The sequence below is a fragment of the Fusarium falciforme genome, chromosome 1 (genome assembly GCF_026873545.1).
Source record: "Fusarium falciforme chromosome 1, complete sequence".
Lineage (NCBI taxonomy): Eukaryota > Fungi > Ascomycota > Sordariomycetes > Hypocreales > Nectriaceae > Fusarium > Fusarium falciforme.
The window spans coordinates 240560-257568 of record NC_070544.1 but is presented as its reverse complement, the minus strand read 5'-3'; the positions used below and the strand labels follow the sequence as shown (position 1 = coordinate 257568).

The following is a 17009-nucleotide window of genomic DNA, read 5'->3' as shown; positions in this document are numbered from 1 at the left end:
TAATAAGTAGTTTTAATTAATTCAATAATTTATAGCGTTTTTATTATAATCTCTAGTAGGAAGGTTAGGATTTTTAGCTTACTTACTTATTTAGCTTACTTACTTATTAAGTATATTACTTTTATTATTATTAGCTAATAATATATTCTTAATAAGATAGCTTTATTTAGGTAATATATTAAATATAAAAGTATTTATAAAATATATCTAATCTTAATTCTTAAATAAAAGGTATTAGGTATAATAGCTTAATTATATATAAAATTATAAGGTTCCCTAATATAGAGTTAGACTGGCTTAACAAACTATGGACTACCGTCTTCCCTAACCAACTGTTTCCGCCTTATATAGTTGAAAATTAGGTAGATTCTTGGCTACCTAGGATAGAATAATAGCTCCATGGTTTCCAGCGTTGCTTTTATCCAGATAAAGCGAATCATAGATATTCCTCCCAAGCTGCTCATCTAGTAACGAAATCCACATCAACGAGTTCAGTGTCCTGTGAATCTCTTTCCATCTTTTTACTCCGCATTTCTCGGTGTACTCTCGCAAATCATTCTTCAGCCATTCTTCGTCGCCAAACACCGAAATCGCCCCAGCCATCAAGAGCCAAAGAATCAGCTGGGGAGACACCGCATCGACAGCCTTGAGGCACTGGATACACTCCCGGTAGACTGTTGGAAAGTAGTGATATGGTAGCTTAATATCCTGCCACTGCAAAAAGACGTGATGGCAAAAGGCCAATAAGCCGTGCCGTATCGCTTCATCCATTGACCCACTGGCAAGTTTCATGCGAAGTAGGCGATACGTCACTGCAGTCATGGATTCGCGGATGAGATCTGGACGCATCAGCCGCCGAGTTTGTGCCCCGAGATTTACCAGCAGGCAGAATCTTCTCATAGCTCGCCATGCTGTCGCCAGTTCGCTGTCCAGGTTTTGAAGGAATTCGGAACTATTCTGGAGATTCAGACTATCGTTCGAGGTAGGCATGAGCTTAGCGGGATAGTCAGGCAATTTTTCTGACGGCAGACAGTAGAAGACAGGGTCTGAACCGTTGAGTAATGCAATATCGAGATCATATCTGCCAGGATTAATATTTCATACCAATCAATGTGAGCACTTATCATCACGTACCTCAGCATCTCCAACAGAAGTCGTGTGCCGTTAAAGACATCCAGACCTCCCCTCAAATCCACCATCTTTCGCAGACCATCCATGTGTTGCTTAGAGGCCTCATAATCTCCATTGAAGTGTGCCGCACTAGCCAGTTTCAACACCACTCCGATCGTAGAGTCTGAAATTTTCGGCTCGTCGTCTTCTCCCACTAGCCTCTCACGGAGAAGCCTCAACCCTTTGTGGAGATGCAGGATCGCCGTCGGATTGGTGCTGTCTTCCCAGCGACGCAAGACCCTGTCGATGAATATCTCCACTGCGAATGCTGTGATATGCAAGGCTGCTGCATCTTTTCCAACGAGGTACAGCCACTCCTTGTTTTCTGCCTGGAAGCCAATGGCGGCGAGGAGAGGGAAGATGACCTTGGTCGCCACTGTTGACACTGGGATTATCGAGTTAACCATCGCAACTTCAAAGCCCGCAACACCAACCTTTTGTGATATTTAGAAGCATAGAGAGCTCGATGCCTTCGGCAAAGTCGATAAAAGAGAGATCCCCACCAATGCGGGTGGGTATTTGTGGCGTGTACATCTGGATCACCTCATCCAGGTTGATTCGTTCAACCTGAGTGCAGCTGGTAAGCTCACCCACTTTCGAACCGTGTGAAACCTTTTCGGGGTATCGTTTTCTCTTCTTTTTCCCTCGCATCACATGACTTCTGATAAGCTTCCGGGTAGCTGGATCGACTTTGTCAACACTGGATGATACAATGAAAGGCATCCTGGTTGACGGAGCAGGAAACCCTCCGAATTCGTGCCGTGTTGTCATCTCGTGAGTCTTGGCGTTTGGATTTGTTTGCCTGACTTGGTAAGGATTGAAATGGTCCAAGAGGAAGGTAGGTAGGTAGGTAGGTTTTTATTCGCCCGGGGGACACACCCCAGAGGACCTTTCGCACTAAGCTGTTTCCGTTTCGTACAGAGCTTCCATAATCACCCGAAGCCCCACAATTCAAGATGAAGCGCTCGAAGCCAAGGGTGATGGGAGGTGATGCTTACAAACCATAAGACGGCTTGCCATCCGTGCAAAATGCCAAGACCGTTTTTTGTTTGCCGTTTTGGGTTTAGTGGATGAGATTGACAGGGATGAAGCTTCTTGTTACGGACGGAGCCATCTGGACCGACGTGCTCTTTGGTATATCCAGTGACAATGGCTTTTCTATAAAGCCTGGAGAAATATCATGTTAAATCATGGAAGTTGTTCACAGTTGTCACGCATCCAACACAGCGACGACATATCTCTTACAATGGCTTCTCTGCGCAAATCTGTCTTAATCACCGGCTGCTCCAAAGGCGGCATCGGCTCAGCTTTGGCTGAGGTATTCCAGGAGAAGGGATACCATGTCTTTGCAACAGTCAGAAACCCTTCAAAAATCTCACCAAATCTCTCCAGAGCAAAGGATGTTACAGTGTTGAATCTGGACGTGTTATCCTCCGGCTCCATTGCTGCTGCTGTCCAGAGTGTCGAAACAGCAACTGACGGCAAACTGGATGTTCTTGTCAACAACAGCGGCAGCACAATGTTAGTTCCAGCCTTGGATGCCTCGATTGATGAGAGTAAGAAGCTGTTTGACCTCAACTTCTGGGCTCCGATGGCCATGCTTCAGGCCTTTGCCCCTCTCTTGATCAATGCTAAAGGCTGCGTTGTGAACAACACATCCGTCAACGCACAAGTCCCAATGGGCTTTATGAGTGTGTTCTCTGTACCTACTACCGTCTATCGCTAAAAGTTGGTTTAGGTATATACAATTCATCGAAAGCCGCTCTTGCAGCAGCCAGCGAGACTTGGCGTCACGAGCTCCAACCTCTTGGAGTTCGCACCATCACTCTCCTCACCTCCGGCGTCAAGACCGGGTCGTTCGCTGATTATGAGGACATCCCGTTACCTGAGACTTCTCACTACTATAAGGTCCGTCAGTTCATTCATGATATTGCGGATGGCCGCCTGCAAGAAGGTGCCATCACACCGAGGCAGTACGCCACAAAGGTAGTGCGAGAGGTCGAGAAGGGCACAGCAGGAACGGTTTGGGCGGGTACAAGCGCTTTTATGATCCGCTTGGCATGCTGGCTCTCGCCGCAGTTAGTAATGGTGAGTTTCAGAACTCTCAAACCCAGATGGCTATCTAATAGGCTTAGGATATGCTGGTGGAGCGGATTGTTCCTGTTGGCAAAGAAATGTCCCAGGCCGCCCAGAAAAAAAGCGCCTGATCATTGGCTTATTGAATATGATCTAAGAACTTGATTGGTATCAATGTAGTTCTAGGCTCTAGGGAGGAGGCCTCTTTGATTGATAATCATCACCGTCGGGTATTGATTTCCTTATAGGGTTTGGGTCCTCGCGGAGGGAGAATGGTCAGCATACTTCTTGGGTCGTCCTTTATCTTGTCTTTTTGTCGGATTTAGAATGGATATTTATCGCCCTGGCTCTAATTCAAGGTGTTTTATCCGAGGCCTCACTATGATTCTATCTCTTTCACTAAGAAGCTGTTCGCATATTTGGTCATGGCAGAAACAAGCCAGTCAGCCTGCATAGATAGAGCCAACACACCAGCAACTTGCTTGACTTAGTATCTACCTGAGAGACTGGCTCAATAGTGTTGTGCTTGGAGTTCCAGGCAAGGAGCGTTTCCGCCGGCGATCTAATTTCTTCTTGGCTAATACTTCGGCACCCCGCCTATGTGCTCCGAAGAAACACGTCAACAGTCTGGATGCATTATTAGCATGTCTGAGAAGCCATTTTTGGTCAGAACGATATTCTTGAATGCCACCTTCCTACGTCATGTATCAACACATAGCCCTTCTTAAGGCTTGATGAACGTGGCCAAGATCAAGCGTGCTCTGTAATTTGACGATGAGGTAAAGCGCCCCGATGAGCGCGATTTTAACCCCATGAGGCGCGAGGGGTTGGCCGTTTCCATTGTCGATGCTTGACAGCGCTCTCTGAAGGTATTTGCTCAGATTTGTGGCGTGCTCTCTGTAGTCGGTGGGCCAGACTTCGTCCCGGGGCCACGGGGTCGCCATGATGCCTAAATCGCGCTGGGCGATGCGACTGGCACTGGACTATCCAATTGACCTTCATGATTGCTTACCGGCATGAGAGTATTTCAGTCATGCTAGGGCAGCGACCGGGTTGGCCAGGGCCCTTAAAGCCACAGCCGGGCTTCTAGCACGAAGAAAATTCAAGCTCAAAGGATCGACCATAGAAGCCCAAGCCGAGTACGGTGTTGGAAGACTCAACGCCAACCCGCTAGAACTGCAAGGGCTTTATGTGCCAGTCAAAGGTGCTGTATAGATGCCAAGTGATCCAGTGACACCTGCCAGGTCCCAGGAGTAGTTAATTTCAAACAGGTGAGTAGGCGATAAAACCTAGTTTCCGATATAGTTATCGCCATCCCAGCCGTAGTATAACTCATAAGACATGAGATTAATCCAATCAACATGGGCTTCAATGCCCTTAAAATGGAAATGGCTAAGAACTAGTATAAAGCAGGATTTAAAATGCCTCGGTAGCCCTCTTCGCCGCCGCTTGCGGCGGCGCAGAGCGCAGGTTGAAACGTCTGTTGTGCACTTGTTAAGGAATAGAGTGTAGATAAAGCCACCTTCTTAACACTTGCATGCCAAGAAAGTGAGATGACAAAGGAAGGTGTAATGATATATCGCTTTTGTTTGTTTGTTTGTTTGTTTGTATATTTTTCATCCAGGGAGCCATAAGGCCCCAGAAGTCTCCTAAGGGAGCATAAGACGTACTAAGCTTTAAGAGTCTACCTATGATCTAACTATATAGTGTCCCCTATCTAGCATATCATCGGCATAAATAGCGCACTATATTGAGCCTATTACCTATTAGCGGGTGATCTAGGCGCGACTAATAAATAATAGCCACGGGGCAGCTTATAACTAGCATAGCTATAGTAGAGGGCTATAGTTAAGGATAGCCATAGCTAGATAGGGAGCATTGCGGCTCCCTGTCTGGCTGAGCCTATATAATAGAAAGAAGTAATAAAAGAAGAGAAGAGAGAATAAAGAAGAGAGTAGATATAGCTATATCTTAGGTTGGCTCTATCTAATAGTAAGGGTAGATCCTATTAAAGAAGGTACTTATCTTAGCTAACTTAATAAACTTATTAAAGCCTTTACTTAATATTAGATTTATTATAATATTTAGCAAGGGAATAAGCCTTATTTATTACTATAGTAATAACTTTTTATAATAAAAAATATAATTAGGTATTTTATATCAATTATATAAATAAATTATGTATATTTTATTATAATTAAACCTCAAATAATATATAATAAAATCCTTATAAAGAGACATTATAATAAATAGATAATATAAGACTGTATATAAGAATAAAACCTCTAATAAATAAGTTATTATTAACGTACTTTAATAAGTGAGATAATTCAACAAGCGAGATAATTACTTTTACCCTAGAGTGTAAATCGTACCTAAAGCTAAAATTAGTTTAAGAAATTCTAGAAAATTCAATTTAAATTATTATATGCTAAGAGTTAAAATCAAGATTTAGTAGAAATTCTAGATTATCTATTTTATTTTTATAGATTTTTAAAAAATTTAATTAGTAAGTTATTTTAGAATGTCTTATTCGCACTGTTTTTTTTTTAGTTTTTTATTTTTTAGAAATTAAAAGAATTTTTTTATAAATTTAGAAAAATTATAAACTTATGACTTTTTTAGTTAGACTTATAAACACTTCTTTTTTAAGCTTATAGCTATTGTATAATAGATTTTAGAAATTTAAGATTTATGAATTTTAGGTGCACAGTCTACTAATTATCTCGCTTGTTTAATCATCTCACTTATTAAGTACATTACCTTAAGATTTAATTCTTTATATTAGATAAGAGAGGTAAAAAGCTATTAAGCTATAAATATTTTTTTAAATTTTACTTTATAATTTTTAATAAATAAGCTAATATAAATTAAGTGCCTTTTAGCTTAGATAATAAATATATTACTTTTATTAGTTTATTAGCTTATTTTTTAATAAGAATATTAATATAATTTAAAACTTAATAGACCTAAGTAGCTTTATAAAATACTATTAGTATAATAATTATATAATTCCTAAGGGATAAACTAATTATAAAGACTAGTCACGCTATATTTAAATAATAAGGAGTATTATATCTAGTAATATATATAGAGCTATTAGGTATAACTAAGTTATATTAATACCTAAGGTAGCTATTATATAAAGAGTATACTAAATATATTTTACATATTTTAATATTAAACTAAATTATAAGGATTACTAAATAATCTTAGTAAACTAGATTATTTAGATTATAGTATAATCTTAGTAATCTAGCTATAATTAACTGATCTAAGGTCTATTTATATTATATATTAATAATTCTTATTAAGGCTATAATACAAGATCTCTCTTTTATTAGTCTTATCCTTAAGGCTATATTTATAGCCTATTATTAATAAGTTATTTACTTAGTTTTTCTTAAAATTCTTAATAATAAGATATTAAGTTATATTTTTAAGTTAAAGAAATTTATATAGCTCTCTCTTTTAGGTCATTATTTTAATAGTAAGTTATTTAATATTATACGTTACTTATTATATTTTCAAGCTAAGCAGGTTTATTAAATAATAATAGCTTCTATTTATTATTAAGAATATATTTACTATAATTAACATATATAATAAGTAAGCGCCATAGATAAGCGAGCGCTATACTTTTCCCTCCTATACCTAACTTTTTATTTAATGAATTAATTATTAACCACTAAATATATTAGACCTAAATACTAAGGCTAGAACGCTTCTTGCCCTTTAAGCCCTTTAAAATAACCTAAAACTAAGCGTCTAGAGCGCTATAGGGATATATAAGATTAACGAGCGGCAGCTATGTCGCCGCTAGTAGGGCATTTAATCCTAACGCGATACTATCCTAAATTCATGCCGATTATCTAATCTAGAGGAATAAATTATAGTTTAATTTATTCTTAACCTAAATTCGCGAGGTTTTCCCCCGCGACTATATGCTATTAAAGTAATAGCTAATTAACTACTTACCGACCGCGACGCACTACCTATTAGTAAGCGCTAGGCTTCTAACTTTATTAGGTAATAAGAAAAGCTAAAGATATATTTTTTTTGTAAATATAATTACTAGAGGGCTAAGTATAAAGATCTAAAGGAAATCTAAAAGTAATTTTAGCTTATAGTAAATATAATTATAAAATATAATATCTAATTAAATAATATCTAAAACTTTAATAAGATTAGCTTCTTTATATATATAATTATAAGTAAAATAGTTATTATTAGTAAAAAAAGGCATAATTAATTAAAATTTATATAGCCTAGAAGCTAAGAATAAATTATAATAATTTAGGCAATTAATATAAAGGGCTAAGCGATTTAGTTATTTATTATAAGTGCGGGCTAATATTACTTTATTAACTAATATAAAAAAAATAACCTCTTAGGTAATTAAATTATTATAACTTCTTAAAATAGCTAGACTAATAATATAATAGGCCTTAAGTAGCTAAAATACTTTAATTAATTTATAATTAAGTAATTAAATAATTACTATTATTTTTTAATTCTTAATAGCTATAAAAATTATTATTTTATTAACTTTAAAAGATATTATAAAGAAAAGAAAATTATTATATTTTATATATTACCTTATTTATTTTATTTATTTTAGCCTCTTAATACTAAATACTTTAGCCTACTTAAAAAGGCTTATAATTAAGAAATAAAATATCTAATTAAATACTTTATAACTTATATTTCTAAGACTAAGTTTATCTTAGCCTTTTATATTACTTATTAAGCTATTATAATAAAATAAAATATTGGGTCTATTTTTAAAAGGGCTAGATTTATTCCTCTTAACCTAGAAAATATAATCTTAAAGCTTCGTATATAGCTATAGACTTTAATGCTAATTAAAGAGAAGGCTAAGCCCTTAACCCCTTAGGCTATAAAGACCCTAAAGATAATACTTAAGGCTAAATCTTAGTTTAAATACCTTAAAAGATAAATTAAAAGATATTAAAATAGCTCCCTAGAGTTAATTCTTAAGCTATTAAAATATCTTTCTAAGGGAATAAAAGCAATTATATATAAGATAGTATTATTAAGGGCTAAGATATAAGATCTTTAATAGGTAAATAAGATATTAAGCTAGCGCTAGAGGGCAAAAAGAACCTAGCTATAGAAAAAAAGAGTAATAATAGTAAAGAAAGAAAGATAAGTAATTAATTAGATAGATATTAATATATAGGTAATAGCTAAATTATTAAGAAATAATAATTAAGGTAGCTTAATATAACTAGGAGTTTAGCACTATAAAGTATATAGTAAGCCTAGTTATAATACTAGAATATATTAAGTAGTAATTAAGACCTCTAGGGAAAAACATAATAAGTAGGTTTAATTAATTAATTAATATATTATATTTTTATTATAATCTTACTAAAGAGGGTTAAGAAAAGTATAGCGCTCGCTTATCTATAGCGCTTACTTATTATATATATTACTTTAATACTAATATTTATATTTTATTTTTCTATAAATTATATTTTTTATAAGTTTAGTTTTATATTTAGCTAGTTTTTTTATAATAATTTTAAAAAATCTTAATACTTAATATAAAATAAATATAAATCTTAAAAAAGGTAAAAAATACATTATAAGTAACCTTGGATTGTTTAGCTTATTTAAGGAAGTAATATTATATACTTTATAAGTAAGGTTTTTAGTTTTTCTCTCGTAGGATATATAAGTTATATAAGAAGGATAATATGTATTCTTAGAAAGAGGCGCTTAGTATTAAAAAAAATAATAAGTAATTTATAAGTAAATAATATATTTAGTATTATTAATTAGTTTACCTTAGGTTTAAATAAGCTTAATCTTAGTATTATTAATAAAGGCTTTTTAAAAGGTATTATATATTAATAAGATCTTTTAGTTATTTTTATATATTTTCTAAAATAAGATAATCTTTATATTTAAGAAAATATATTATTTTATTATGAATTTTATTTATATTATAAATAGCTTTAATAATATATTTTTGTAACGAATTAACCATACCTTTAGGTTTATTATTAGTCTTAACTTAAATAATATTTTATACTAACCTAAGAAATAAAATATAAAAAATTAAATAAAGGCTAACCTTAGGTAATAAATCTAATTTATAATTATATTTTAAGATCTTTTACTTAATTTTACATACCTTAATATATTTATAATTAAGCTTGTTATTTTAATATATAATTTTTTAATATTCTTTATTATAAACTAAATTATATCTCGTTTTAAGAAGATTAATCTATTAATCTTTTTCTTATTAATATAATTTAGTATTTCATTTCTAATAAATTTAATTTTTAGTTTGTTTTATTCTATATAGAGTTTATAATTAGTTACTAATAAGGATTACCTTAACATAAATAATTATATCTTTTATTTACTTATAGGTATCTAAGGTAAATTTAAAAGTAGTATAAGCTAATATAAGCTTTATGCTTTTAGTTAGTACTATATTATAGGCTAGCTATATAGCTAATTGCTTTTTAATTTAGTTAATTTATTTATAGTTAATATAATATTAAAGGTATTATATTAGCGTTTACATTATATATTTATATATATATTTATATCCTTATAGTATATAATAGAGAGCTTATAGTTAATCCCGAAATAGCGTATAAGGATTTATTAGAATTTTAAAGTATACAATAGTCCTTAATGTATAATAATTTTTAGTAATATATAATATATTTTAATAATACAAAAATATAAAAAATATATAAATTCTTTAGCTAGTATTAATTCTTTATAAATTATAATATAAGAAAACCTTATAAGTTTACTTATAATATTATAAATATTATTATAAATATTTCTAGTACTTAGTTTTTTAATAGATGTAATTTTATAATAAAATCTATACTAATTAAGTCTTATAATTAGTATATAACTAGGAGTAGTTATAGCTTCCTATAGGCTGTATAGTATTATACTTTAGTTTTTATATAAATATTATATGAATTAATAATAATTAAAATTATTTCTTTTATATAAAGAAAAGTAAATATTTTTTTAAATTATTTTAAAATTTTATTAATTCCTTAATATCTATATAGTAAGTAGCTATATATTTTATATATAGGTTTATAATATAGTTTATCTAGGACTTATTATTTATTAGTTTCCTTATTATCTAATAGTTATGTATTATATTATTAGATTTATTTTAAGAGTAAATTATTGTATTTTATTATATAAGTAAGCATATTAATTTAATAAGCTATCCCTATAACCTTATTATATTTATAAATTAGATATTTTTCTTATTTCTAGATGTATTAATAGATAATATAGTTCTAAGTTTATTTAAGATATTCCCCTAACAGGTCCTCTTAAAAATACTTATTAATATATTTTATTAACCTCTTAGGGCTTTTATAATTATTATTATAAAACTAGGAAATAATGTATTTTATATATGTTTATTCTAAAAGGTAGTTTTTTGTTAAATATCCTTTATTTTAATATGTGTTATAACAAAGTATATATCTTTAAATAATACATTTAGGCTAGTAAGTATTATAGTATTATTATAGAGCTTAAGTTATTTCTTCTAGGTTCTTATAATATATAATATAATAATAATAATATTAAATGATATTTTAAAATATTAAATTAAATATAAAAAGCATCTTTTTATAGGTTTATAATTTATCTCTATCTTATTAATATCCTTATATATAATTGATAAGGTTTATAACTTATTACTTATATTTCTTAATAACATTACTATATTTTAGTAAGGGTATTTATATATATAGTATCTTTTAGGCTACCTTGTATCTTAAGTATCTTTTAAGGATATCATATAATAGTTATTTTTATATTTTAGGTTTCTTAATATCTATATTAGGTTATTTATTAGTTATATATGACTTATTATTTTTTATTTCTTTAATATATCAAATAATATAATTTAATCTTAAGAGATATTTAATATATCTAAATTATTATTTAGTAAGTTTTTATATTTTTATAAAATATATAATATCCTTATAGTTAATATATGTTTTAACTTAATATTTATTTTTAAGGAGGTAATATTAAAACTCCTTAAATATATAAATAATTATAAGAGATTTGTTATTATAAATAATACAATTAAGCTTTATTTTATATAGCTTATAAGCATAAAACATAATTAAATATAAGAGTCCTTTATTATCTTATAGTCTAATTTAAGCACTTAATATAAAGTTTAAGGTATTAATCTTAAGCTTAATTAATTAAGATAAATTAAATATCTTAAGTATTAATTCACTAAGAATAAATCCTTTTATCTAATTAAAGGCTTCTTATATTTTATTTCTAAATATAAATAGTTTATCTTTTTTTATAGGGTCTATTAATAATACTATAATCTTCTTAAATACCTTAAATACCTTATAGTAATAATTAGAAAATCTAAGGAAGGCTTATATTTCTTGAATATAAATAAATTTGTTTTAGTTTTAATTACTAAGATTCTTTTAGGGTTTATATATATCTTATTATAAGAGATAATATATCTAAGAAATTATGTTTTTAATATATATAACTTACTTTTCTTAGGTTTTATAAATAAATTAGTATCTTATAATATTTATAATACCTTATAGACATAATTTATATATTTCTTATATACTTTGAAGAAAATAAGGATATTATCTTAGTAATATATAATAAATATATTTAGATATTCTTATAAGATATTATTAATTACTTATCAAAATATAATAGGTATATTTAAAGTCTAAAGGGTATAATAAGGTACTTAAATAATTTATACTTAGTATAAAAAGTAGTTTTTTATTTATATATTTTCTTAATTTAAATATGCTTATAAGCTCTCTTAAGGTTAGGTATAATAAAATACTTTATTTTAAAACGTTAAGTCTTTAATTTATTAATAAGTAATACAAATATATAATCTCTAATTATAATAATATTAAATATTTAAAATATAATATAAAAGCAAGACTTTTTTTTTTTTAAAAAATATATATAATACGGTATTTAGTAAAAATTTTATTTTTCTTAATATATCTTTTTCTTAGTTTTTCTTTAATAATCTTTTATTATTAATAGTTATATTTTATTAAGTACATAAAGTTTATTAAAGCTAAGCTATTTCTTAATAATAAATTATAATATATATATAGTAATCATCTTATATTACGTTGTTTTATAAAGAGGTTTTTATAGGTTTAATATTAAGATAAAGTATTTTAAAATTATTCCTTTTCTAATAGTTTCTTAATGTTTCATAAGTCTTTGTTAATATATAAAATTATCTTATAATATATATAATTATAGATTAGTTTTATTATTTCTATTTATTATAGTACCTTTATTTTATCCCTTTAAATAAAGAGGAATTTTATATTTACCTCTACCTTATTTCTCTAGTATTTTTAAGAGAAATATAAGATCTTAAATTATATTTTAAGTTATCTTTTAAGATAAAAGGTATCTTATTAATCAAAGAAAATACTTAGCAAATTTTCTAATTAAATTATACGTTAAATTAATATAATATATATAATAAATAAGTGCAATAAATAAGTAAATTTCATAAACATCCCTTACCTTATATCTTCTTTATTTAATTAATTAATTCCTAACTATTTAATATATTAGACTTTAATAATAAGAATAAACTTCTTTTTACTCCTTAAGCGATTTAAAATAATCTAAAATTAAGTCTCTAATAAGCAATATTTATCTATAAGGTCTATTATTAGGCCTTATATTACTAATAAAAAGGCATCTAGTCTCTATATAATATTATCCCCTAATTATATTAATTAATTAATCTGAAGAAATAAATCCTTATTTAGTTTATCCTTAACCTATATTTATGAGGATTTCCCCTATAGCGATATAATAATAATATATAACCAATTAATTACTTATTTATCGCAATGCACTATTAATTACTATATACCAGGCTTTAAACTTTATTAAGTAATATTAAGAGCTTAAGATATATTTTTTATAAATATAATTACTATAGAGCTAATTATAAAGATCTAATTATTATTTATAATTAAATTTAGCTTATAATAAAGATAATTATAAAATAGAATACTTAATTAAATAATATCTATATTTTTAATAAGATTAGCTTTCTTATAGGTATAATTATAAGTAAAATAACTATTATAGGCTTAAGAAGGTATTTAAAGCTAAAATTAGTATAGCCTAGAAGCTAAGAATAACTTATTATTATTTAAATAATTAGTATAAAAGGCTAAGTAATCTAATTATTTATTATTAATATAAGCTAATATTACTTTATTAATTAATACTTAGAAAATAACCTATTAAGTAATTAAGTAATTATAATATGTCATAAGAGCTAAACTAGTAATAAGATTAATATTAAATAACTTAAGTATTTTAATTTATATATAATTAATTAATTAATTAATTCTTATTATTTCTTATTATAAATAGCTATAAGAAGTATTAATTTATTAAATTTAAGAGATATTATAAAAGGAAGAACATAATTTAGCTTTATATATTACTTTATTTATTTTATTTTATTTATTTATTTATTTCTTTTCTTTTAGTCTCTTAATATTAAGTATTTTAATATATTAAAATAAGCTTATAATTATAAAATAAAGTCTTTAATTGAATATTTTATAACTTATATTTTAAATACTAAGTTTTTTTTAGCTTTTTATAGTATATATAAAACTATTATAATAAAAAGAAATATTAAGGGGGCTTTTAAAAAAGCTAATTATATTTTTTTTACCTTAGAAATTATAGTCTTAAAGCCTAATATATAACTATAAACTTTAATGCTGACTAAGGAGGGAATTAAACCCTTTACCTCTTAGGTCTTAAGGACCTTAAAGATTATACTTAAGGCTAGATTATTATCTAAACACCTTAAAAGATAAATTAAAAGGCATTATAATAGTTCCCTAGAGTGAATTATAGAGACTAGAAAGTCTCTTATAAAGGTAATAAAGGGAAATATATATAATAGTATATTATTAAGGGCTAAGATTAAAGACCTTTAAGAGGTAAATAAAATACTAAGTTAATATTAAAGAATAAAAAAGATTAAATTAAAAAAGAATACTTAATTTAATAAATATAAATACTTAGGTAATAATAGAATTATTAAGAAGTAATAATTACAAAAGGTTAATATAACTAGGTATATAATATTATAATATATATAATAAGCCTAGGTATAATATAAGGACTTATTAGGTAATAATTAAAATATCTAAGGCAAAATATAATAAATAGTTTTAATTAATTAAATAGTTTATAATCTTTTTATAAAAATTCCTATTAAGAAGGTTAATATTTTTATTATACTTACTTATTTATCATACTTGCTTATTATATATATTAACTATAAGTACTTAAGTATTAAGTTATAGCCTTTTATAGATATAATATTAAATAAGATTTCTTAATTCTTTCTTTTAATAAGAACTTTAAGGTAGTTAATCTTACTATTAATAACTCTATTATTATAATTAAATTATTTACCTTCAAGGGTAATTATTATATAGGGCTTTTCCTTATATTTCTATAATAGCTTAAGCCCATTTATTATCCTTCGGTTAAAACTTTTTTATTTAACTCTATTATCTACTAAAGTATATTACTATTCTCTCTTAATATATATTAATATTGTAAAAATATCTTAAGTTATTAAGTTTTTTTATAATATATAAGGCCTGTTATAGAATTACAGGCTACTCTTTTACTTATAGCCTTCTTATAGATAGGTTTCTTAGTTTCTTAATAGTATATAACTAATATAATAATATCTATATTTTCTACTATTATATATTTTATAATTATATATATTATCTTAGCTATATAGCTAGTAGTAATATTATTATATTTTTATTTATTTTAGGTCTTTTGTATTTTTTCAATAGGTTATTTATTATTCGTCTTTTAGTTTTTCTTATTCTTCTTAGCTAACTTACTTTTATTAATTTTCATTTTATAAATAATTTATTTATGCTTTTAAATAACTTAATATAAGTTTTCTTAGTATTATATTTATATAATATTTATAATCTTATATTAATAAAATACCTAATAGCTTTCTATCTTATACTTTATATTATGTTTATTATTAGACTAAGCTAATAAGGTAATAAGAACATAATCTTATTCTTATTTCTCCTCTTAGTATTTCATATATTCATAATATTAATAAGATATCTATACGATACTAAGATATTCCTTATATATTCGGTATATTTATATATTATGTTTAAGTTTAATAATATTTCTTAATATTATAGAGATTTAGCTAATTCCTTATAATAAGCTGAGATATAGATTTCTTATTTATGTATTATATCTATATATTTCTATGCCATATAGATATATTCTTCTTATAGCTTATTTCATTATTAATGATTATTTTTATTATATAGCTAAAGGTAATTTTCTTTTTCTTATAGATTTTTATTTCTCTTTTAATACTTTTATTACTAAGAGTATTTTTATATAATTCTTTTTATAATTTCTTAACATTATTTTTAAACATAATTTAGTGTATATTAATACTATTTATTTTTATACTTTAATTTATTTATTATAATTTAGTATAGTATTTTTATTACTTATATATTTTATTATATTCTTATAATACCTTAATCTAATACTTTAGGCATAAGCTATAATTATACTATATAGGGTTATTTTATTAATAGTCTCTTTAATATATAATAGAGGGTATAAAAAGTTATTTATTATTATACCTTATACCCTATTTCTCATAGTTAAACCCTTTTAGTATAGCTTCTTTAAAGTCTACTTATTTAGCTAATATTAGGAGCATTATTATTTTCACCCTTATAATACTATGTTATCCTTTTATTTAGGTTCTCTAATAACCCTAATAATAACCTTTTATCTATTTATAGTATTTAACATAAGGTTATCTTATTATATTAGCTCTAAGAGTAATTATTATTAGGTATCTTAGTTCTATTTTAATAACTTAATAATTTATCCTATCTAACTATAGGTTATCCCTCTATCTAGTTTTAATTTATATAAGTTTTTATTTTAGTATAATATTATAACTACTTTGTGATATTATAATAACTTTAATTAATTAACTTATAATTTATAGTTCAATATCTTCTTATTAAACTTAGCGAGTTATATATTTATTTTTCTTGCCTTCTAGAAGGGATTACTATTAATTTAGTTAAAAATATCATTTTTTCATATCTCCCTATTTCTTATAATAAACCTTTTTAATATAATTTATCTTATAGTAATAATAATTATATTATTAATATCTTAAATATTATTTAGATATTATATAATCTAAGTATACTAAGATTTAATTATTTTTTTAATAAATTTATAAAATCTATTTATTTTAATATTTATAGTAATAATCTAGGCTTATAGCTATTTAACTTCTTTAGTATCTAAGCTATTAATATTATGTATTTGTTTATTTTTATAATTAGCTAAGACAAATATAATAAATATAGGTAAATTTTTTATAAGTAGAACCTATTAGTAGTTATTTATAAGAAGTACCTACGTAATTATTGTAATTAATATTATTAAAAGTAATACATATAGTCTTCTAATTAAGAGCTATTAATATATAATAATTATATAATTCTTAAGGGATAAATTAATTATCTTAGGTTTATATTAATAAAAAGATTTATTATATTATACTTAAATAATAAGGGGTATTATATTTAATAATATACTTAAAGGTATTAAGTATAATTAAG

General features: G+C 26.5%; 1 protein-coding gene and 1 pseudogene across 2 annotated transcripts, besides 1 other annotated feature; one reads left to right on the top strand and one right to left on the bottom strand.

Moving 5' to 3' along the window:
• Positions 1-378: 378 nt before the first annotated feature.
• On the bottom strand, positions 379-1974 carry NCS54_00002400 (Hypothetical protein; the record flags this gene model as incomplete). The annotated part of the gene is made up of 3 exons (XM_053145689.1): positions 1605-1974; positions 1135-1555; positions 379-1081 (listed from the first exon to the last, which is right to left on the bottom strand). The coding sequence occupies exons 1-3, from the start codon at positions 1939-1941 to the stop codon at positions 379-381; spliced, it is 1461 nt and encodes a 486-aa protein (XP_053001664.1). The 5' UTR covers positions 1942-1974.
• Positions 1975-2398: 424 nt separating this feature from the next.
• Positions 2399-3377, top strand: NCS54_00002300 (annotated as a pseudogene). Its single transcript has 3 exons — positions 2399-2861; positions 2909-3258; positions 3306-3377.
• Positions 2399-3377: a sequence feature.
• Positions 3378-17009: the final 13632 nt, after the last annotated feature.